Source organism: Sapajus apella, unplaced genomic scaffold (assembly GCF_009761245.1).
Source record: "Sapajus apella isolate SASKATOON/1434 unplaced genomic scaffold, GSC_monkey_1.0 scaffold19, whole genome shotgun sequence".
Taxonomy (NCBI): Eukaryota; Metazoa; Chordata; class Mammalia; order Primates; family Cebidae; genus Sapajus; species Sapajus apella.
In genome coordinates this window covers 14,047,553-14,070,436 of record NW_022436959.1, presented here as the reverse complement: position 1 = coordinate 14,070,436, position 22,884 = coordinate 14,047,553, and the positions used below count along the sequence as shown (strand labels likewise).

The 22,884-nt window shown below is 38.2% G+C and overlaps 1 protein-coding gene and 2 pseudogenes across 5 annotated transcripts in view; 2 read left to right on the top strand and 1 right to left on the bottom strand.

Moving 5' to 3' along the window:
- KLHL7 (kelch like family member 7) overlaps positions 1-22,884 on the top strand; it is a 73,198-nt gene that overhangs the window by 17,789 nt on the left and 32,525 nt on the right. For all 4 annotated transcript variants that reach the window (XM_032286992.1, XM_032286994.1, XM_032286996.1 and 1 more), the window contains 5 exons: positions 2,587-2,689; positions 3,559-3,652; positions 3,918-4,042; positions 17,766-17,941; positions 21,160-21,334. In XM_032286992.1, the coding sequence (XP_032142883.1) occupies positions 2,587-2,689; positions 3,559-3,652; positions 3,918-4,042; positions 17,766-17,941; positions 21,160-21,334 (673 nt within the window). The remainder of the gene's footprint in view (positions 1-2,586; positions 2,690-3,558; positions 3,653-3,917; positions 4,043-17,765; positions 17,942-21,159; positions 21,335-22,884) is intronic.
- Positions 7,292-10,587, top strand: LOC116557493 (annotated as a pseudogene).
- On the bottom strand, positions 21,848-22,792 carry LOC116557495 (annotated as a pseudogene). Its single transcript, XR_004271537.1, has one exon. The product of XR_004271537.1 is annotated as a signal recognition particle 19 kDa protein pseudogene (transcript).

The following is a 22,884-nucleotide window of genomic DNA, read 5'->3' as shown; positions in this document are numbered from 1 at the left end:
CCAGGCTGGTCTCAAATTCCTGGGCTCAAGCAATCCACCTGCCTTGGCCTGCCAAAGTGCTGGGATTGCAGGTGTGAGCAACCACACCCAGCCCCTATTTTTTGTCTGGATGTACCTTTTTTGAGCATATTGATAACAGGAGGGGCCTTTTGCTATAGGTCAGTCCCATTATTATTGGAAATTATCAGCCTATTATAGTACAGGCAAATAAATGTACCGTCTGGGTACAAAAGATTTCTCCCACTTAATCTCCCCACTCCTCAAAACATTAATATCCAGCTCTAGATTGATCTTAGACTAAAGCTCAGTTGTTATATAAAGATCTATATTTCTTCAACCTCCTTCAGTGCCTATAAAGTCATTCTGCTTATAAACTCTCTATCGTTGAGTATGCCTTGGAAATGTTTTTTGCTGTATTTTGGTTTAGCCCTATGTTTCATAGAAGTTCCCATCACTAGTAGGCCAGGCATGGTGGCTCATGCTTGTAATCCCAGCACTTTGGGAGGTCGAGCCAGGTGGATCACAAGGTTAGGAGTTCAAGACCAGCCTGGCCAACATGATGAAACCTCGTCACTACTAAAAAAAAAACATATATACAGAAATTAGCCAGGCATGACCGGCTGGGCACGGTAGCACACGCCTGTAATCCCAGCAGTTTGGGAGACCAAGACGGGCAGATCACGAGGTCAAGAGATTGAGACCATCCTGGCCAACATGGTGAAACTCCGTCTCTACTGAAAATTAAAAAACTAGCTGGATGTGGTGCGTGCCTGTAATCCCAGCTACTCAAGAGACTGAGGCGAAAGAATCGCTTGAACCCGGGAGGCAGAGGTTGCAGTGAGCCGAAATTGCCCCACTGCACTACAGCCTGGCAACAGAGCAAGACTCCGTCTCAAAAATAAATAAATAAATAAATAAAATAGCCAAGTGTGGTGGCGGGTGCCTGTAGTCCCAGCTACACAGGAGGCCAAGGCAGGAGAATTGCTTGAACCCAGGAGGTGGAGGTTGCTGTGAGCTGAAAACACCACTGCACTCCATCCTGACTGGACAGAGCGAGACTTCGAAAAAAAAAAAAAAAAAAAAGTTCCCATCACTAGCCATAGATTCCTTTCATATAATCTGATATAATCTGATTTGCTTGCTGCTTTATCATCTTTATTGTCACTTCCCACCCCTTTCTCCCTCTCCTTCTCTCCCTCGCCCGACCTTCAAGGCAACTTGATCACTTGTTTTTTGGTGGTAACCAAATAGTTAACTTGGTTCTGCTTTTGATATTTTTTGGTGTAGTATGTAGCAAAATCACCTGAGAGCTCTGCCTCTGTGCCCCTCCCCAAATGAAAGGAAATAAAATTTAAAAATTCAAGACACTGTGAGAATAAACACAGCTTTAGCTATAAATCTGCATATAAGTTTTAAACAATAGCCAGTAGGCCTTGTTTAAAAATCTTCAAATAAGCTGTAAAAGTGAAATTTTGTTCATTTGCTAGCCTGCTATTTGGGGCTTATTTTCTCTATCATTCTAAACATTATTATTTTATTTTGATTTTTCTTCACAAAATAATATAGTAAGAAATAACAGGGATTTCTCTATCAGAAATTATATTAACAGTTTTAGTAAAATACTTAAAATTTGCAAATCCACTGAGCCATGAAGCCAATCTTAGATTTGTGATTTTTTTTTACTCTGAATATATTATTTCCCTCATATTCCCAGTGCCTAGGACAGTGCTTAACATATTGCATGTGCTAAGTTTTCTATACGTCTGACCTTTATATTATATCTTTAACTTCATTAAGAAATTAAAATTTTATTTGGCAAAAAGGACATTTTTTTCCTTGATATTCATTTACAGTGGTTCTAGTAAGCCTGAAATGTTTTTCTTTATTATTCAATTTTCCCCACATTTTAATTATTTACTCAGAGCTGCCTTTCTTAAGCAGCTTAGGGTGATACTATTTTGGCCTTGGTCAGAAATCACAATTTAAAACTGGCTGCTATCCAACTTCTATCAGAAGTGCATTTGAGAGAAGTATTATTTAAGGAAAGATTGCTAAAGGGACATTTAGTTCATCTACTCTCTGTATTCTGAGCTGTTTCTGTTTCAGGTTAGGTCTGTGAATGCTACTTTCTTAGGAAATGCAGCGTATGTTCTGGATTTCACAAAGGATAAATAATTTAAAATAAATCCTATAAAAACTAGTTGCTGTGTTTGAAAAACTATCAGGGGCACTGCGATGATGTCATTTAACTCCCCCAGAAAAGTTTACCATGAGAAATTATCTTAGAATTTGTGTCAGAAAAAAAAAAGACTTCTCTGAAGAATTAGTAGACTTGTTTGTTTCTGATTATGTGGAACTTTTTCTTTCCTCTTGACTGTTGGGAAACTTAGTGCCAAATTTTTTACTAAATCGCAGCAACTCTGTAAGTCCTTCCTAAATACATCTTAAAAAGAAATTCTGTGCTGAAAAAAGATTGGCTTTAAATAGAAAATAGAAATATGGCATTTGGCAAGCACCTTTTTAATATGTATTGCCAAGCTAGGCTAGTGAGCCTCTATTTATTTTCTATATTTTTCCTTTGATTAGAAAACATTGTGTGATGTGATCCTCATGGTCCAGGAAAGAAAGATACCTGCTCATCGTGTTGTTCTTGCTGCAGCCAGTCATTTTTTTAACTTAATGTTCACAAGTAAGTATCTTAAGGTAAAACATGCCAATATTTCTTCTATGAGAATGAAGTAAAATCTAAGAGAATATGTCATTTTTCTAGCTTTTAAAGTAGTTAAGAACTTAAGGCCACAGAACAGTGAAGAGACTAAAAAAGCGGTCAGCTGATAATCAAAGGGAAAAAATGTCCTTTCATTAGACCTAAAGCCTGATTCCTTTCTTGATGGAGGTGCTGCTTCTACTTAAAAGCCCAGGGTTGAGGTAGAGGTTGCAGTGAGCTAAGATCATGCCACTGTACTCCAACCTGGGCGGAAAAAAAAAAAAGAAAAAAGCCCAGGGTTTTCTTTTTAACCTCAGGTGGAAAGGCAAAGAAATAGATAAATCTCATGATGTTTGAGCCTGCAAGCTAAACTTAAAAAAAAAAAAAAAAGATACAGCTTATTGTGCTAGAAAGAACCCTGGATTTGGTGTTAAGAACTGGGTCCAGGTCCTATTTCCTCTACTTAATGCTATTTTATGAGCTTGGGAAAAAAACAAAATTTAGTTTTATGTCTCTGTTAATATGGGCTTTAAAAAAATACACTAATTCACTATTTTCTTAGCTTAATTTAAGGCACATTTTGTGTGGAGAATTAATTTGCATTTACTATAGGAATGTTGGGTTTGCTGGGGTATTTTCTTCCAGACAGAACGGTCCTGTTATTTTTCTCCACATTTAACAATAACAATAAAGGCATCAGGCCTTTAGGTCTAATGAAAACATATTTTTTCCTTTGATTATCAACTGACCACTTTTTAAATCTCTTCACTGTTCCGTGGCCTTAAGTTCTTAACTGCTTTAAAAGCTAGGAAGATGACACATTCCATGTATGTTTCTTCTCTTGATTGTAGCTAACATGCTTGAATCAAAGTCTTTTGAAGTAGAACTCAAAGATGCTGAACCTGATATTATTGAACAACTTGTGGAATTTGCTTATACTGCTAGGTGAGTTAACAAAGATTAATTTTATTTCAAAAAAGTAACATTGGTGTCTACCATGGCAAACATTGTTGTAACAAATTGGTGGGCTGCAAACTCTTCAGAACGAAAAACTGCAAGGATGGAAGAGTTTGAGTATCCTATGCCATACTAATTCAAGGGCTGAAAGTTTAATTTTGTGTTTAATTTCAGGGGCTATTAGAATACATTCCACAGTAACATTTAAATAAAAAATCATGGGTAATTAATATTTTCTCTAACTTATTTGCAGAATTTCCGTGAATAGCAACAATGTTCAGTCTTTGTTGGATGCAGCAAACCAATATCAGATTGAACCTGTGAAGAAAATGTGTGTTGATTTTTTGAAAGAACAAGTTGATGCTTCAAACTGTCTTGGTAAGAAATATCAGATTCCTGTTGTGTGTGTGTGTGTTATCCTCAATGTGTAATTTAATTTTTTAAAAGGCTGGTTATAAGTATCCTCATTTAACCTTAAAGGCGTCCACTAAAACATTTTTTGGTAATAAAATTTAAGAGGAGCTTAGATGCATATTAACCTGGGCAGCAGCAAGCTTATTAAACATTATATCAACATTTTCTAAAACACAAAATGGCATTTATGATGGTTTTTCATGGATTTAAGACGAGGAATAAGGATTGCATGTGATAGCAACATGAATGTGAATGTTTTATTTAAGCTCTTATGATATGCTAAGGTCTATCACAGATGAGGCAACTTATAGTTATATAACTTGCATGAGATCACATAGCTAGTATATGAAGGAGCTGGGATTGGAACTCAGTCTAATTCTTAGCTACTACACCTTGCTGCCTCCCCATGTTGTCAATGCTGTTTTATACTAGAAAACATAACCCTAGTCTATAAATTAAGATACTGAGGGATTGCTATAGCCATTCATTTTGAAGCTATTAATATTTTCTGTTTTGCAATAGAAGCATAAAAAGTTGATCAGAGCCTTCCAGAGTGTGGTATGCTTTTCACTGTGTGATGATTCTTAGTGGCACATGAATGAACATCCAGATCTTTGTCCACTAGCCCACCCTCATCTGCAGAATACGTTCCAGGATCCCCGGTGGATCCCTGAAGCTGCAGATAGTACTGAATCCTATATATACTGTGGGGTTTTTTTTGGATATATATATATGCCTATGATGAAGTTTAATTTCTAAATTAAACAGTAAAAGATTAGGAACAATAGTAATCAAATAGAACAATTATAACAATATGCCAGCATCACTACTCTTGTACTTTGGGGCCGTTATTAAGTAAAATAAGGGTTACTTGAACAAAGCACTGCAATACTAGGGTAGTCCACTTCATAACCAGGACCGTTACTCAAGTGACAGGCAGGCAGGTAGGTTATACAGCATGACTATGCTGGACAAAGGGATGATTTATGTCCCAGGCAGGATGGAACAGGATTATATAAGATTTTATCACACAACTCAGAGCAGCACACAATTTCAAACTTACGAATTGTTTATTTCTGGAATTTTCCATTTAATGTTTTGAGCCACAGAGAAGTAAAACCATGGGGGGACTACTATACTTCCATTTTCCTACCCTTGCTGTGATTCAGAGGCTTTAAAGAAAGGGAAGAGCACTGGAATAGGAGTGCTAGGAAAGCAGGGAGGAAAGAAAAGCAGAATGAAGGAGAATAAGAGGGGTCAGAGAGCCGGGCGCGGTGGCTCAAGCCTGTAATCCCAGCACTTTGGGAGGCCGAGGCGGGTAGATCACGAGGTCAAGAGATCGAGACCATCCTGGTCAACATGGTGAAACCCCGTCTCTACTAAAAAACTACAAAAAATTAGCTGGGCATGGTGGCACGTGCCTGTAATCCCAGCTACTCAGGAGGCTGAGGCAGGAGAATTGCCTGAACCCAGGAGGCGGAGGTTGCGGGGAGCCGAGATCGCGCCATTGCACTCCAGCCTGGGTAACGAGCGAAACCCCGTCTCTCTAAAAAAAAAAAAAAAAAAAAAAAAAAAAAGAGGGGTCAGAGAATCGAGTCAGCGCTAAGATACTTGACCCAGGGGAAAAGATGAAGGGTGCTAATGACAAGAAGGCAAAGCCTGGGGCAAAGGGCTCCTGGAGATGCTTCAGAATTTTGGCAAATGTCCCCGTCCTTACTTTTCCTAGGCTTCTCTCCTGAACACTTTACTACTCCTTCCGACATACCCCCTCACTGTAAGCACAGAGAGAGAGGTCTTGAAAGGCAGGTAGGAAATAAGCAGAATAAATTTCAGGAGGGAATAAAAGCGAGGTGAAGGGAATAAAGAGACTTAGCCTAATATCCAGAAAAGGAATTGGACTAGATGGAGCAGGAGAAGAAACAGCTATTCAGGTGAATGTACTGATGGAATTTTTTTTTTTTTTTGAGACAGCGTCTCACTCTGTTGCCAGGCACCAGGTGCCAGGCACCAGGCTGGAGTGCAGTGGCACGATCTCAGCTCACTGCAGCCTCCACCTCCCGGGTTCAGGCAATTCTCCTGCCTCAGCCTCCCAACTATCTAGGACTACAGGCATGCACCACCACTCCCAGCTAATTTTTGTATTTTTTAGCAGAAACAGGGTTTCACCATGTTGGCCAGGATGATCTTGATCTCCTGACCTCGTGATACGCCCGCCTTGGCCTCCCAAAATGCTGGGATTACAGGCGTGAGCTGTTGGAATTTTTAAAGGTAGCCGTGGGTCTTTGTATTGAAAAGATCCCTGTGTTAAGAAATAAAAGGCCAATCTCTAATCCCACTTATACAACAGAGATACTCTGGCATGAGTCCCTCCATCTCTCTGGGCCATAGTTGGGTCTGCAGTCATCAGTAAGATTTATATTCATAAGATTTAAGCTTCCGTTATATAAATAAGTATCTTCAGACAATGTACTACTATAAAAAGGGAGTTACCTTAATGAAGTTTTTGGAAGATGATGGCTTATGTATGTTTCTATAACTCCCTGGCAATCTAAATTTCCTCCTGGGGTGGTTCACCTACAAAGAAAAATGGCTGAAATATAGGTAGGGAGTAGATGTGGTGGTGCAAAGCATAGTGTGGAACCTGGAGTGAGTCTGTGCTAAGCATATTTTAGGCTTTGGGCTTCTGAGGAGACAATTTAGCAGTTTTGCCCCTGGATACCTTCTGTCCTCATTGTTTACAAAGCTGGGAGGAAGGACAGCCAGCAGCCTAGAAAGTTGCCTGATTCGTGGCTAAGCTTGTGGCAAATACAGTGACCCAGCCAGGTGAGCCAAGTCACATAGCCCAATAACTAGGGAAACTGCTTCAGCTTGCTTTCTGTTTAGCCCTGAGCATGGCTCTCATTGTCAGCTGACTGAAGAATTCCTATCTTAGCTTTCACCACCTGTCAGTTCTCTGCTGACTCCACAACTGCTAAAGGAACTGGTGGCAGCTGATGGAATCGGGCACAGATCATATAAAAAATTTAAAGAAACCCAGTACCAGCCTGGCCAACATGGTGAAACTCCCATCTCCTCCAAAAAACACAAAAATTAGCCAAGCGCAGGCGTAGTGGCACACACCTATAGTCCCAGCTCCTCCTGAGGTGGGAAAATCGCTTGAACTGGGAGGCGGAGGTTGCAGTGAGCCAAGATTGCACCACTGCCCTCCAGCCTGCCTGACAGAGTGAGACCCTGTCTCAAAAAAAAAAAAAAAAAAAAAAAATCCAGTAGTTTGAGGAACAGAAAACCAAGCTAAACAGCCAAAATGAATGGCTCCTGTAAGGCAAATTTAATGTAAGAAATAGAAGGGAACGAATTAACTGGCCATGGTGGCCTAGCTACTCCAGAGGCTGAGGCAGGAAAATCGCTTGACTCGAGAGGCAGAGGTTGCAGTGAGTGAGCTGAGATTGCGCCACTTCACTCCAGCTTGGGCTACAGAGTGAGACTCTGTCTCAAAAAAAAAAGGGGGGAGGGGGACTTAAAAATACCCTATGTTTGAAGGGGGAAAAACATGGTTTTACAGTTTTTGACTTTCAATTGAATTAAAAAATAGAATGGATACTCTTAAAAATCAAACTTAAAAAGATCAAACAGAAAGTTGCCTCATGATACAAAACAGAAATGCAAAGAAAAGGAAGCCACTAGTGAGAAGATAAAAGACAGGGAAGGAAGATATAGGAACTGTAGGAGTTCCAGAAGGAACAGATGGAGAAAGCAGTAATCAAATAAGATGACTTCTTTGGGCATAAAAAAAAACTTTAACTTTCGGCCTAAGTTATACTGAGTACTAAACCTGATTGATGAACTAAGATATTCCTCCCTCAGATATATTCTAGTGATGTTTTTCACCTTCAAAGACCAAAAGAGAGCTTACATGTGGGGTGATAAAAATATTGTGGAACCAGATAGTGGTGACTGTGGTACAACATTGTGAATATAGTAAATGTCACTAACAGTAAGTTTTATGTGTATTTTACCACAGTAAAAAAAAGTGACCCTACAGTTAGCAGGTCCCAAAAGAAACTCCCACATCCATTAGCAGTCACTCCCCTTCCCTCCTCTGTCAGCCCTGGCAACCACAAATCTGCTTTCTGCCCCTATAAATTTGCCTATTCTGAGTGTTTCATATAAATGGAATCATATGAAAGGTGGCCCTTTGTATCTGGCCTCTTTGAACACAGTGTTTTTAGGGTTCATTCATATTGTAGCATTTATCAGTACTTCATTTATTTTTATGGCTCAATAACATTCCAGTGCATGAATATACCAAAATGTGTTTATCCATTTACTAATTGGTGAATATTTGAGTTGTTTCTAAGCCAGCACATTTTATAGAGGGAAAGGAAAGTACTGATTAACTTGGAAAAATAAAATTAAAAGTGCTTTCTGCCACTTGGTACCCTGGCTGTGGATCAGGTGAGCGCACAGGCCAGACCAAAGCCCTACAGTTGGCATGGCCTAGGCCTCTGTCCATGGTTGCAGGGGCATCCCCACAGCTACTGCGTGCAGTGATCATTATGGCCCCAGCCCTGGGCTTAGGCAAGGGCACTGTGTCATTGTACATCACCAAGCACTTCAAGCTGGGGTGCCTCTCTAGCAGGCACTGCTCCAGGACAACTTGCTACAGGGCACAGAAATTGGTATGTTAGCCAAGGCTTTTCTTGACCAAGGGAAACTCATCCCAAATGGCATTATGACTTGGCCCTTCATGAACCGAAAAATCTCACCTAATATAGCTGGTTTTCCAAGGACACTGCCATAGGCAGAAGCCCTAGATGAGCTTAACAGATAGATACAGTGATTAACTTGTATGTGCCCTTGGAGGTCATTTAAAAAACACTTCACTGCTTGTTGTTCATCTAGCCAATGGCCGAGTCTACTACATTGAATTTAACCCTCCCCAAACTGTTGACATTGCTAATCTGACTGGGAAGCCTCTCATTCAGCCTGAGGATGATAGACCAGAGACACAGTTATCAAGAGACTGAAGACTTATGGAGCCAGTCCTGGAACATTACCAGGAAAAAAGGGATGTTGGAAACATTCTCCAGAGCAGGAACCAACAAGATTTAACCCTATGTATATGTTTTCCTACAAACTAAAGTTCCACAAAATAAATCAGAAAGCCCCGGTTACTCCATGAGGAAAAATGATTATAACTAGTAAGATGAGCAGAACATCCTTGTCCTTGGATTTAGAAGCTCCATTTCCTAAGAATGTATGCATGTATAAATTCTTTGGAAAATATTATTTTTACAGATTTTATTCTGGATACTAATGATTTGCTAAATGAGTCAGGTACTGATCCATCTTTTGAAATCATCTAATGTGTTTCATCCAGTTGCCTTCTAGAAATGTGCAATTCAGAAACATCAGCAGTGTCTAAACTTTTAAAACATCTGTTAGAGCAAAATTAAAAGAGCAATTAGTATTTTTCTTCAGAAGAATAAGTGGTTGATAAAATTTTCATATTTTTCTGGAAAAAGTTTTTAAAAGTTACATGTCATTTGGGAAAATATCCCATAAGTTTTTGCATGGAGATATTTCTAGCCCTGTGGAACATGGTTTTGTGAGACATCTATCTATAAAATTCCAGAAAAGCAACTGGATTTATAGATCTGTTGCAAGATACAAATTCATTGCTGCCTTTACACTAAGAAATTTATAAGCTAGCCATATATGCTGTATTATTTTGTTGTTAAACATACTGTCAGTTTACAGAATTTTCAATTTGCTGTAGTTATCAATGAGCATATGGGAATATATGCCATAAAAGACAGTGGAGTTTTACCATCACCTCTCATATTACCCCACTTCTCCTACCAAGTCACGGTATATAAGTGTGCATCCTTGTTGCCCCACTAAGAAATCTAAAATGATTCAGACTTTTAGAATCTGTTGCTCAGATGACACCAGCAGAGTTCTTTCCCCTTAAGATAGGGAGGCAGTGAACACTACCAGGTATCAATGTGATCAGGAATAAAGACCTCTTTCGGGAAAGTCACTTTTCTGATCCCTGTTAATGTATTATGTAAATTATTTTTATGCCTATACCTGTTTGCTAATTATGTTTGTTATTTATGCCAAGGGAATACTCCCCAGACATGCCTGATCTATTATTTCTATTTAACTTGATGTAACCCTATTTGTCCGTCCTTGTTTTAGTTGCTTGTGCTTATGGGATATTGCTAAAGAAATTTTTGCCCAGACCAGTGTCCTGGGGAAATTTCCACAGTGTTTTGTTGTAGTCAGTTCCTAGTTTGAGGTCTTAGATTTAAGTCTTTAATTCATTTTGATTTGATTTTTGCATATGATGAGAGATAGGGGTCTAGTTTGATTCTTCTGCATAGGGATATGCAGTTTTCCCAGCACCGCTTATTGAAGAGACTATCTTTTCCACAGTGTGTGTTCTTGGCACCTTTGTTGAAAATGAGTTCACTGTAGGTGTGTTGATTTGCTTCTGGGTTCTGTATTCTGTTCCATTGGTCTATATGTCTGTTTTTATGCCGGTACATGCTGTTTTGGTTACTATAGCTCTGTATTATAATTTGAAGTTGGTAATGTGATTCCTCCAGTTTCATTCTTTTTGCTTAGGGGAGCTTTGGCTCTTCTGTTTTTTTGTGTGATTTCATATAAATTTTAGGATTTTTTTTCTACTTCTGAGAAGAATGTCATTGGTATTTTGATAGGGATTACATGGAATCTAAGGATTGCTTTGGGAATTATGGATATTTTAGCAATACTAACTCTTCCAATCCATAAACATGACATATTTTTCCACTTTTTGGTGTCATCTTCAATCTCTTTTATCAGTGTTTTATAGTTTTCATTATAGAGATCTTTCACTTCTCTGCTTAATTCCTAGTTATTTAATTTATGTGTGGCTACTGTAAATGGGATTACTTACTTTATTTTTCTGTTTTTTGTTTTGAGACAGAGTCTCTCTCTGTCACCCAGGTTAAAGTGCAGTAGCATGATCTTGGCTCACTGAAATCTCCACCTCCCGAGTTCAAGCAATTCTGCCACCTCAGCCTCCTGAGTAGCTGGGACTACAGGTGCACACCACCACACCCAACTACTTTTTTTCTATTTTTAGTAGAAATGAGGTTTTGCCGTGTTGGTCAGGCTGTTCTCAAACTTCTAACCTCAGGTGCTCTGCCCGCGTCGGCCTCCCAAAGTGCTGGGATTACAGGCATGAGCCACCATGCCCGGCCCTTTTATTTCTTTTTCACATTGTTGTGCTGTTGCTGTATAGTAATGCTACTGATTTTTGTATGTTGATTTTGTGTCCTGCAACTTTACTCAATTTATCCATTCTAATAGTTTTCTTGTGGAGTCTTTAGGTTTCTCCAAATATAAGATCATATTGTCTGCAAACAAGGATAGTTTAAATTCTCCCTTTCCAGTTCATGGTGCCCTTTGTGTCATTCTCTTGTCTTATTGCTCTAGCTAGGACTTCAGTGCTAAGTTGAATAACAGTGGTGAACATGAGCATCCTGGTTGTGTTCCAGGTTTTAGAGGACAGGCTTTCAGTTTTTCCCCATTCAATATGATACTAGCTGTGGGTCTGTTGTATATGGCTTTTATTATGTTGAGGTGTGTTCTTTCTATCCCCAATTTTTTTTAAGGTTTTTATCACGAAAGGATGTTGAATTTTTTCAAATGCTTTGTCAGTGTTGACTGAAATGTTTATATAGTTTTTATCCTTCATTTTGTTGATATGCTGTATCACATTGGTTGATTTGTGTATGTTGAACCATCCTTGCATTCCATGGATAAATCCCACTTGGTCATGATGAATTATCTTTTTAATGTATTGTTGAATTTGGTTTGCTAATATTTTGTTGAGAATTTTTGTGTGAATGTTTATCAGAGATATTGTTGCCTGTAGTTTTCTTTTTTTTGATGTGTCTTTGTCTGGTTTTGGTATTAGGGTAACGCTAGCCTCATCAAATGAGTTTGGAAGTATCCCCCCCTCCTCTATTTTTTGGAATAGTTCTGGTTAAGAGTGGTATTAGTTCCTCTTGAAAGAAATATTTGGTAGAATTCATCAGTGAAGCCATCAGGTTCCAGGCTTTTCTTTACTGGGAGACTTTTTATTATAGTTTCAATCTCATTTACTTGTTATCGATATGTTCAGGTTTTGTATTACTTCCTGGTTCAATCTTGGTATGTTGTATGTACCTAGAAATTTGTTCATTTCTTCTAGATTTTCCAGTTTATAACGCATATATTAATGGTTGCTCATAGTAACCATTAATAATCCTTTGAATTTCTGCAGTATCAGTTGTGATGTCTCATTTTTCATTTATGATTTTATTTATTTGGATCTTCTCTTTTTTTTTTCTTAGTCTAACCAAAGGTTTGTCAGTTTTGTTTTAACTTTTCAAGAAAACAGCTTTTTGTTTCATTGATCTTTTATGTTTTTTTTCATTTCAGTTTTATTTCTTCTCTGATATTTGTTATTTCTCCTACTGATTTTGGATTTGGTTTGCTCTTGCTTTTTAGTTCTTTAAGATACATCATTAGATTCTTCATTTAAGATTTTTCTCTTTTTTGATGTAGGCACTTATAGCTATAAACTTTGCTCTTAGTACTGCTTTTGCTATGTCCCATATGTTTGTGGATATTATCATTACCACTGGTTTCAAGAAACTTTTCAGCCTTCTTTTTAATGTCTTTACTGACCCACTGGTGATTCAGGAGCATATTGTTTAATTTCCATGTGTTTGTATGGTTTCCAAAATTCATCTTGTTACTAATTTCTAATTTCATTCCATTGTGGTCAGGGAAGATGCTTGATACTATTTAAGTTTTTTTAAATGTTTTAAGACTTATTTCATGACGTAGCATATGGTCTATCCTTGAGAATGATCCATGTACTAAGGAAAAGGATGTGTATTCTACAGCTCTTGGATGAAATATTCTATAAATATCTGTTAGATCCATTTGGTCTATAGTGCAGATTAAGTCTGATGTTTCTTTGTTGATTTTCTATCTGGAAGATCTCTCCAGTGCTGAAATTGGGGTGTTGAAGTCTCCAGCTATATAATGCCCTTATTTGAATGATACATGCTTTCTAAAAATGTTATAACCTGCTAAACATGTATTTTCACTAGGCTATCAGGCATACGTTAGTCTTTATTAGAATAAAACAAAATTTCATAACTGTGGCTATTTGTCTTTGGTCCTTCGCAGGGCCCACTCCATTCCACCTTCCTTTCTGCTGCCTTGATGTCTCACTGGCTCCTGAATGAGTGACTGTGTAATAATAAGTTGGTCTTAAAACAGTAAAAAAGGAAAGAACATCAATGTAAAAGAATTTACAGACTTTCAAAGAGAAGCAGTATAGTATATTACAAAAAACAACCATAAATTATTTCTATCCATAAATGTACACCTTTTTGCATTGTGACTTGGTAGCTCTTCCCATCAAGAGGTAGAGTCTGTTTTCCTTCCTTGTAATCTGTTTGTGGCCATGTGACTTGCTATAGCCTGTGGGACATTAGCAAATATGATGTTAGCAGAGGATAGAAAAATGTTTGTGCTTTGGAACTTGCTCTCTATTATTGTGGCTGGGAGCTCTTCTGCTGCCATGAAAAGAGAGCTAGAGACCATATGGCAGAGATAACTATCCCAGCTGGTGTCTATAACAAGTTACTTAGAAAATGAGAATCAGAATGGCATTAATTTTTTTCTGCAACACAAAATTAGAAGGTAATATCATGAGGTTTGCAAATGAGAGGGAGAGAAAATTGCATTTCAAGGCATCATTCATTTGGATATTGCAAGGAAACAATCACATGTATTCCTTCTTAGAAAAGTGTTGGAAGAAGTACTGAAGCTAGCTAAGTGAGAGGTAAAGAGCTCAAGATAAGGATGTACTGATTAGGTTTTATATTTGCAAGCAAAATAAACCACATTTTGCTGGTTCACACAGAAAGAGAATTTATGGAATGGCTAGTGAATAAATCATAGCATTGCCCAAAATCTCAAATCAGATTTTAAAAAGAATAAGGATTCGAACAACACAAACTTATTTAGCTAGATATCACAGAATGTTTTACCTGGTGATCAGAGAACACAGATTGTTTTCAGATACGCTTTGAGTGTTTACAAGTACTGATCAGCCACAGAATAACTGGAACATCTAAAAAAGAGGAGACACAGGCCACATCCACTGATTACAGTGCAGTAAAACTAGAAATTAACTATGGAAGGATAGCTGTTCTCTCTCACCCCATTCTGAACACTTGGAAATTTAACCAAAGAATTATTTAGAAAATTATTTTTTAAAGAGGTATTAAAAATAAACTTATAAGCTATATAGAAACATGGCGTAAGCACACAATAAACTGAAATATTTGAAATATGACCAAAGCATTTCTTAGAAGAAAATTTGTAGTCTTAAATTTTTTTTCCAACTAAATGTATTTATTTTTATTCTTTATTGACTTACATATTCTGCTCAGAGAGGTAGAGAAAAATAATTTGTAAACACCTAATAAAAGTAGAAGAAAATATTATTTAAAATATAAATTAGGCCAGGCGCAATGGCTCACGCCTGTAATCCCAGCACTTTGGGAGGCCAAGGTGGGCAGTTCACCTGAGGTCAGGAGTTGGAGAACAGCCTCTCCAACATGGTGAAACCCCATTTCTACTAAAAATAAAAAAATTAACTGAGAATGGTGGCATGTGCCTGTAATCCCAGCTACACTGGAGGCTAAGGCAGGAGAATCACTTGAACTCCAGAGTTGGAGGTTGCAAAGAGTCGAGTTTGCACCTCTGCACTCCAGCCTAAGTGGCATAGTGAGACTTCATCTCAAAAAGAAAAAAAGAAAAATAAATTAAAATATAAGTCAATAAAGTAGATAAATAAAACTAATAGACTATAGATTTAGAAAAACCAAAGCTATGTATTTCAAAGAATGGTATAAAGTAGCCTCAGACTTAACAAGTCTTATCAAGAAGACAAGATCAAAGAACAGCATCAAGAATTATAACTATAGATAAGAAGGCAAAAGACAGTGACCAAAATTATCTTTTTCTTTTTTTTTTTTTTTTTTTTTTTTTTTTTTTTTTGACAGTCTCACTGTCACCCAGGCTGGAGTGCAGTGGTGTGATCTCGTCTCATTACAGTCTCCACCCCCAGGTTCAAGCGATCCTCCTGCCTCAGCCTCTGGAGCAGCTGGGATTACAGGCATCTACCAGACACCCAGCTAATTTTTGTATTTTTGGTAGAGACAGGGTTTCACCATGATGGCCAGGCTGGTCTTGAACTCCCGACCTCAAGTGAGCCGCCTGCCTCGGCCTCCCAACATGCTGGAATTATAGCCAGGAGCCATCGTGCTTGGCCCAAAATTGTCTTAAGAAGCATAAAACCTGGCCAGGTGCAGTGTCTCATGCCTGTAATCCCAGCAGTTTGGGAGACCGAGGCGGGTAGATCACTTGAGGTCAGGAGTTCAAGACCAGCCTGGCCAACATGGCGAAACCCCGTCTCTACCAAAAATACAAAAATTAGCCAGGCATGCTGGTGGATGCCTGTAATCCCAGCTACTCAGGAGGCTGAGACAGGAGGACCGCTTGAACCTGGGAGGCAGAAGTTGCAGTGAGCTGAGTTTGTACCACTGCACTTAATCCTGGATGACAGAGTGAGACTCCATCTCCAAAAAAAAAAAATGTATAAAACCTGAAGCTAGTAACCTCAGAAAAAATTAAAAAAGTAAAGATGTATTTCTTTTTTTCTTTTTGAGACAGAGTCTCACTTTGTCACCCAGGCTGGAGTGCAGTGGCCCCATCTCAGCTCACTGCAACCTCTGCCTCCCGAGTTCAAGGAATCCTCCTACCTCAGCCTCCTGAGTAGGTGGGATTACAGGTGCATGACACCACACTCAGCTGATTTTTGTACTTTTAGTAGAGACGGGGTTTCACCATGTTGGCCAGGCTGGTCTTGAACGCCTGACCTCAAGTAATCCACCTGCCTTGGCCTCCCAAAGTGCTGAGATTACAGGCATGAGCCACCATAAAGATGTATTTCTAATTAGTGCTCCAGGCTTTTGAAGGTTTTATGGGTTAATTCTACCAAGCTTTCAAAGAATAGATTAATGCTTATGTTATTTAAATTGTTCTAAATCTCTAGCAAGGGTAGAAAACTTGCCAGCTCATTCTACTGGAGTAGGGTTACCATAATACCAACATTGGATGAAGAAAGTGTGTGCATGTGTATACGTCTATGTGTACAAACACATATGAAACATTAGTTTTATTTAAAAACATTGATTTATTAATCCAAAAAAAATGTCAAGAATATGCCTCTTTTGTAGAATGGTGATATTGGGAAAGGTTATACATGTGCGGTAACAACAGGGACATAGGAACTCTGTAATGTTTCTTCAGTTTTGCTATAAACCTAACACTGCTCTGAAAAAATGAAGTTTATTAATTTAAAAAATACTGATACTTTGTGACCAGCTAGGATTTACTTTTAATATGACACAATGGTTCAATCATTTCAATGTTAAGGAATCTAATAACATAATTTACTATGCTAACAAGCTGTAGGAGAAAAATTAGTACATAAAATTATAGCAACAGATGCTGAAGGCACCTTTGTGATTTCAATACCCATTTCTGATGTTTAAATAAACAAAAATAGTAATCCTTAAAATAGGAATACTACTGGATGAAAATATTAGAAGTATACAGATAGAGCCAACTTTTCACCATGATCATCAAGCATGTCATGGCATTGGTTAGTACATTTTACAAAGGAGGTGGAAAATGCCAGCTAATCTTAAGTTGATAGCAAGCATCAGCTTTGAGAACCTTTATGGTGCAAATAGGAAAACATCAAAATTCATTAAATGAAGACAATGTGAAATTGAAACATGGAAAAACAGATAATGAATTGAAAAAGTCAACATGATTAAGGATGCCTGCTGCAAGATCACATACAAAAATAATTCATAGTTTTGTATAGAAGAGGGAGCAAACATTTTCTGTAAAGGACCAGAAAAGTAAATATTTTAGGCTTTATGGGCCACATGTGGTCCTTATCTCTCCTCCTTTCCATCTTTACTTTCCTCTTCTCTCCTACTACTTTTTTTTTTTTTTTTTAAACAACCTTTCAAAAAAATGTAAAAACTGTTCTTAGCTGTTGACCCTACAGAACAGGCTATGGGCTAGATTTTCCCCATGAATAGGACTTTGCAGACTTCTGATATAAAAGTGTATGTCTGAATAAATTTGATGTATGTCATGTTTTTATATAGAGCTCCTCCATGCTGTAGAAGTTGTCCCAGAGTAATCCAAAAATTCAGTGCAATTCTGATAAATATCACATCGAGATTTTGTAAAGTAGACTGTGATAAGCTTATTTTAAAATTGGTCTGCAAGAGGAAATGTTTAACAGTAGCCAAGAAAAGTTTGAAAAATCATTGAGGGGGGCTTTTCCTACAGAATATAAAAACCAGTTCTTTATAAGACAGTATAGTATTGGCATAAGAATAGACAAATCAATGAAACAGAAAAGGATCCATATTTATAAAATTTATTCAACTAATTTTCCTGAAGTCATGTTTCATCTTGAATGTATACTTGGTTTTTCTAAAAATGATTTTGTATTCTTTTATTTTCTTTCTGGGTTTAGGTATAAGTGTGCTAGCAGAGTGTCTAGATTGTCCTGAATTGAAAGCAACTGCAGATGACTTTATTCATCAGCATTTTACTGAAGTTTACAAAACTGATGAATTTCTTCAACTTGATGTCAAGCGAGTAACACATCTTCTCAACCAGGACACTCTGACTGTGAGAGCAGAGGATCAGGTGACTAAAGTGCCTTCTTACATTTTTCTTAATAAAAATGACTTTATTGATTTCTTATAACTCATGTTTGGACACATGGCAAGAGAAAGAGTCTATTAGGAAAGAATATGTTTTTTACACTAAACAGTGAGTATTGCAATCTTAGATGCTTGCCAGGCTGGCTGTTTGAGAAAGAGGCCACTTCATAGAGATGAAACCATTGGGTACCATGGTAGGCAGAACAATACCATCCCCAAAGATGTCCACTTCCCAATCCCCAGTATCTAGAATATATTACCTATGTGGCAGATAGGACTTTGCATATGTGACTGAGTTAAGAATTTTGAGATGAGATTATCCAAGTGGGTCCAGTGTAATTGTAAAGCGCCTTACATTTGGAAGAGGGATGCAAAAAAGGGCAGCATTAAGTGGTGCACTGTGAGAAAGACTTGACTAGCCATTGCTGTCTTTGAAGGTGGAAGGAGACCATAAGCCAAGGAATGCAGGCAGCTGCTAGATGCTGGAAAAGGCAAGGAAATGGTTTCTCCTATAGAGTCTCCAGGCAGACATGTTGGTTTTAGTCCATCGAGACCCATTTTGGGCTCTGACCTATAGAATTGTCAGATAAACTGTCAGAAGTGTAAGCTGGGTGCAGTCATGTGGGAGCTGGGTGGGGGAACACTTTATTTGTTTATTTAGAGATGGAGTCTTGCTCTGTTGCTCAGTCTAGAGTACAGTGGTGTGATCTTGGCTCTTTGCAACTTCCATCTCCTGGGTTCAAGCGATTCTCATGCCTCAGCCTTCCAAGTAGCTGGGATTACATGCATGTGCCACTATGCCCGGCTAATTGAGATGAGGTTTCACCATGTTGGCCAGACTCGTCTTGAACTTCTGACCTCAGGTGACCTGCCCACCGTGGCCCCCAAAGTGTTGGGATTACAGGCGTGAGCCACCGCACCTAGCTGTGGGAATACTTTACTATGTAGACTCACTTAATCTCTGTTTTCAGCCCCACAGCCTTCTCTGTATTTTAAGCCACTAAGTTGGTGGCAATTTGTTAATAGCAGCAACAGAAAACTAATAATAGGTACTATAAGATCATATGTTTTAAGTTACTTTTGTTCTAAAAACAAAAATTTGCACTTAGCAATATTCTTTTGCCCATTTGCAAGTTGACGGGTTGGACCTGGAGGGCCTCACTAGATTTACGTTTTTTTTTTGTTTGTTTTGTTTTTTTTTTTGAGGTGGAGTTTCACTCATGTTACCCAGGCTGGAGTGCAATGGCACGATCTCGGCTCACCGCAACCTCCGCCTCCTGGGTTCAGGCAATTCTCCTGCCTCAGCCTCCTGAGTAGCTGGGATTACAGGCACGCACCACCATGCCCAGCTAATTTTTTGTATTTTTAGTAGAGACGGGGTTTCACCATGTTGACCAGGATGGTCTCGATCTCTTGACCTCATGATCCACCCGCCTTGGCCTCCCAAAGTGCTGGGATTACAGGCTTGAGCCACCGCGCCTGGCCTTAGATTTACTTCTGTGATCAAAATTAGTTGACTTATATGTAATATGGAAAAGGAATAACAAATGACTTTACACTGGAGAAATGTGATAAACACTACCTACAGGTGGTCAGCATTAGCATCATCTGTGATGTCATGTTGATAATATGCACACTTGATGTAATGAAAATGGCATTCACCTCTCTGATTGTCCTCCTAAAAAACCACAACCTCAGTCTAGTAAGTAACACATCAGACAAACCCAGATTGAAGGACATTCTCAACAAAATACCTGACCAGAACTCAAAACTGTCAGGGTTGTCAGAAACAAGGAAAGGCTGAAAAACTCACGATCTAGAAGATTCTAAGGTTTAATGACGACATGTAATGTGTCCTTTATGTTATTGTGAAACAGAAAAATAACACTAGATAAAAATTAAGGAAATTCCCCCAAAATATGAAATTTAGTTAAATGTATCAATATTGGTTCATTAGTTGTGACAAATATACCATACTAAAGCAGCATCTTAAGAACTGTTGCAGGGTATATGGAAACTCTTTATGCTATCTATCTCTGCAACTTTTCTGTGAATCTAAAACTGTTCTAAAACAAAAAGAATTGTTTAAAAAAAAAAGATTAATTCCCAGCCGGGCACGGTGGCTCCCGCCTGTAATCCCAGCACTTTGGGAGGCCAAGGCGGGCAGATCATGAGGTCAGGAAATGGAGACCGTCCTGGCTAACATGGTGAAACCCCTGCTCTGCTAAAAATACAAAAATGTTAGCTGGGCTTGGTGGCGCAAGCCTGTAGTCCCAGCTACTCTGGAGGCTGAGGCAGTAGAATTGCTTGAACCCAGGAGGCGGAGCTTGCAGAGAGCCAAGATTGCGCCAAGATCGCACCACTGCACTACAACCTGGATGACAGTACAAGACTCTGTCTCAAAAAAAAAAAAATAATTCCCATAAAAAATTAACTCAAAGAGATTAAAAGTTGGATCTTATTAATATCACCCCAAAATTAATTTAGTTTAAACATCACCCCAAAATTGATTGTGTATGGGAGATGTGTATGTATATGAAGTAATTGATTTTGGGGGGTGTTTAATGATTTGTAAGTTAAATTATGTTGATGAACTTGGAGTTGTTCAGTGTAGTTAAATGAAACTACAGTATTATTTTGGAAAACAATTCTTTTAAATATCCTGTAATTTTTAAGTATTGAATTCTTTATATCTTAAAGTTTCTAGAAGGTTGATAAGTCTATCAATTCATAATGCAGGAATTTAATATTGAAATAAAATCATGGGTGATCTTCATATCTGCCAGAATGGATGGCCTCTTGAGAAATTAACCTGTTTTCCTGGTCCTAAACTAAATGAGTGTTGTATGTTGAAACTTTTAATGACTGATAGTTGTTTGTTTGTTTGTTTTTTTCACTGCAATGTATATCATGTCTTTGTCTGAAAAGGAAGCTATCTTTTTTTAATCATAAATTTAACATCTTCCCTGTCATTACATTACATAATAGTAGTTAGTTCTAAAAAACATGTTACCTACAAGACTTACTAGAGCAGTATGTAAACTGTTCTGAAGTACCAGCAAGCGTCCAGGGATGAAAAATATTAGGAATAAGTGATTGTCTCCTTATGAGGTCCTCTCCCTTCAATGTGAGAATAAACATGGATAATTGGAAATGTTGCTGTCTTCTAAGAACTTTACTGTGCTGTTTTTTCCCCCTTAGGTTTATGATGCTGCAGTCAGGTGGTTGAAATACGATGAACCTAATCGCCAGCCATTTATGGTTGATATCCTTGCTAAAGTCAGGTTTCCTCTTATATCAAAGAATTTCTTAAGTAAAACAGTACAAGCTGAACCACTTATTCAAGACAATCCTGAATGCCTTAAGATGGTGATAAGTAAGTTGCCTTATTATCTATTTGTAACCTAATCATGTAGCCAGTTTCTCATGGGCTTAAAACCCCTTAGAATGGAGTAGACTCAGTAACCAGGGAGAAGCATTCAAGATTTTGCTCCTCTAGAAGTTAATCTCTTGTGTTTCTGAACTGTACACCTGAAGGCACTTGGCCTCAGCCCTTATTTTATAGGGGTATATATGATAGAAGGTAAAAATTACTTATGCTTTTTCTACTCGTATACAATAACTTTCATGTACTTTGTTTCTTTTTTTTTTTTTTCCATTTATTTTATTGCATTTTAGGTTTTGGGGTACATGTGAAGAACATGCAAGATTGTTGCATAGGTACACATGTGGCAGTGTGATTTGCCGCCTTCCTCCCATCACCTACATCTGGCATCTCTCCCATTGCTATCTCTCCCCAACTTCCCACCCCCGACTGTCCCTCCCCTATTTCCCCCCAACTGTCTTGTACTTTGTTTCTAGTGTTTCCTTTTTTATTTTACTTAGCCAGGTAGTGTACTCTGATCACTTTTTCTTTCTTTTTTTTTTTTTTTTCAGTTTCAAATTTAATTTCATTAACTTAAAACATATACCAAATGTTTATTTCAAATCTAATTGAAATTTATCTGAAACAAGTAACTTATTTCAAGTAACTTATTGTACAGTCCATTCTCCATTTAAAAATATTCTTTCTTCCCAAAAAAACCTGCACTGAAAGACAAAAAAGTCTTTTATACTGCATAAAAGCGAGATGCAAACTTCTGATGGAAATTTTTTTCACTGTCTGCTCTGATGATAAAGATGAGAGGCACAAGTATTCACAGTTCAGTTCAATGATGCAAACATAAAGCTTCTCTTTTCCTCTGATACAAATTAGAAGCCTCCATTCATGTCTTCTAAATAGTACCACATACTTGATGCTGATCCTAGGTTGCTCCTTTTTCTTTCCTTTCCCTTTTTTACTTCTTACTCCTTGTTGAAGACTTTGGTCACCACCTCCTGTTTTTTGTGTCCTTGTTTTTAGTTTGGGTATCATTTCTGCTACATACAGCATTACTGACTTACCCAGGAACCAGAAGTTAGGCTTAGTGTATAATGTGATGGGAACTGTACAAGGCAAAGGCTGCCATCTTGTTGGAGCTGGACCCAGACTGTGCCTCTGTATTGGATGTCGCAATTCCATTCTCTAGAGTACATTTTATTTTTCTGAAGAAATACATTAAGTCCAACTGCTGAACATACATCTTGAATCTCTGTAGCTGTAGAATTTTCAATAGCCTTACTTATGGGGATTCGCCTTCCCTCTGTGATGATCTTCTTATTATTTAAATAAGCAGGATAGATACAAATAAACCTGTCCTGGTTGGCCAGGGACGGTGGGGCAGCGCAAGCCATCTTCACAAGAGTCCAAACATCAACAACCCAGAAGCTACAGGGAGAAACCCGGGAGGAACCAAGCTCTCCACATTTTCTTTCTTAAACAGTATTTTATCTTCCTTTTTTGGCCCAGAGCTAAAACTTACCACATTGTTTCATTTGCTTTGATTT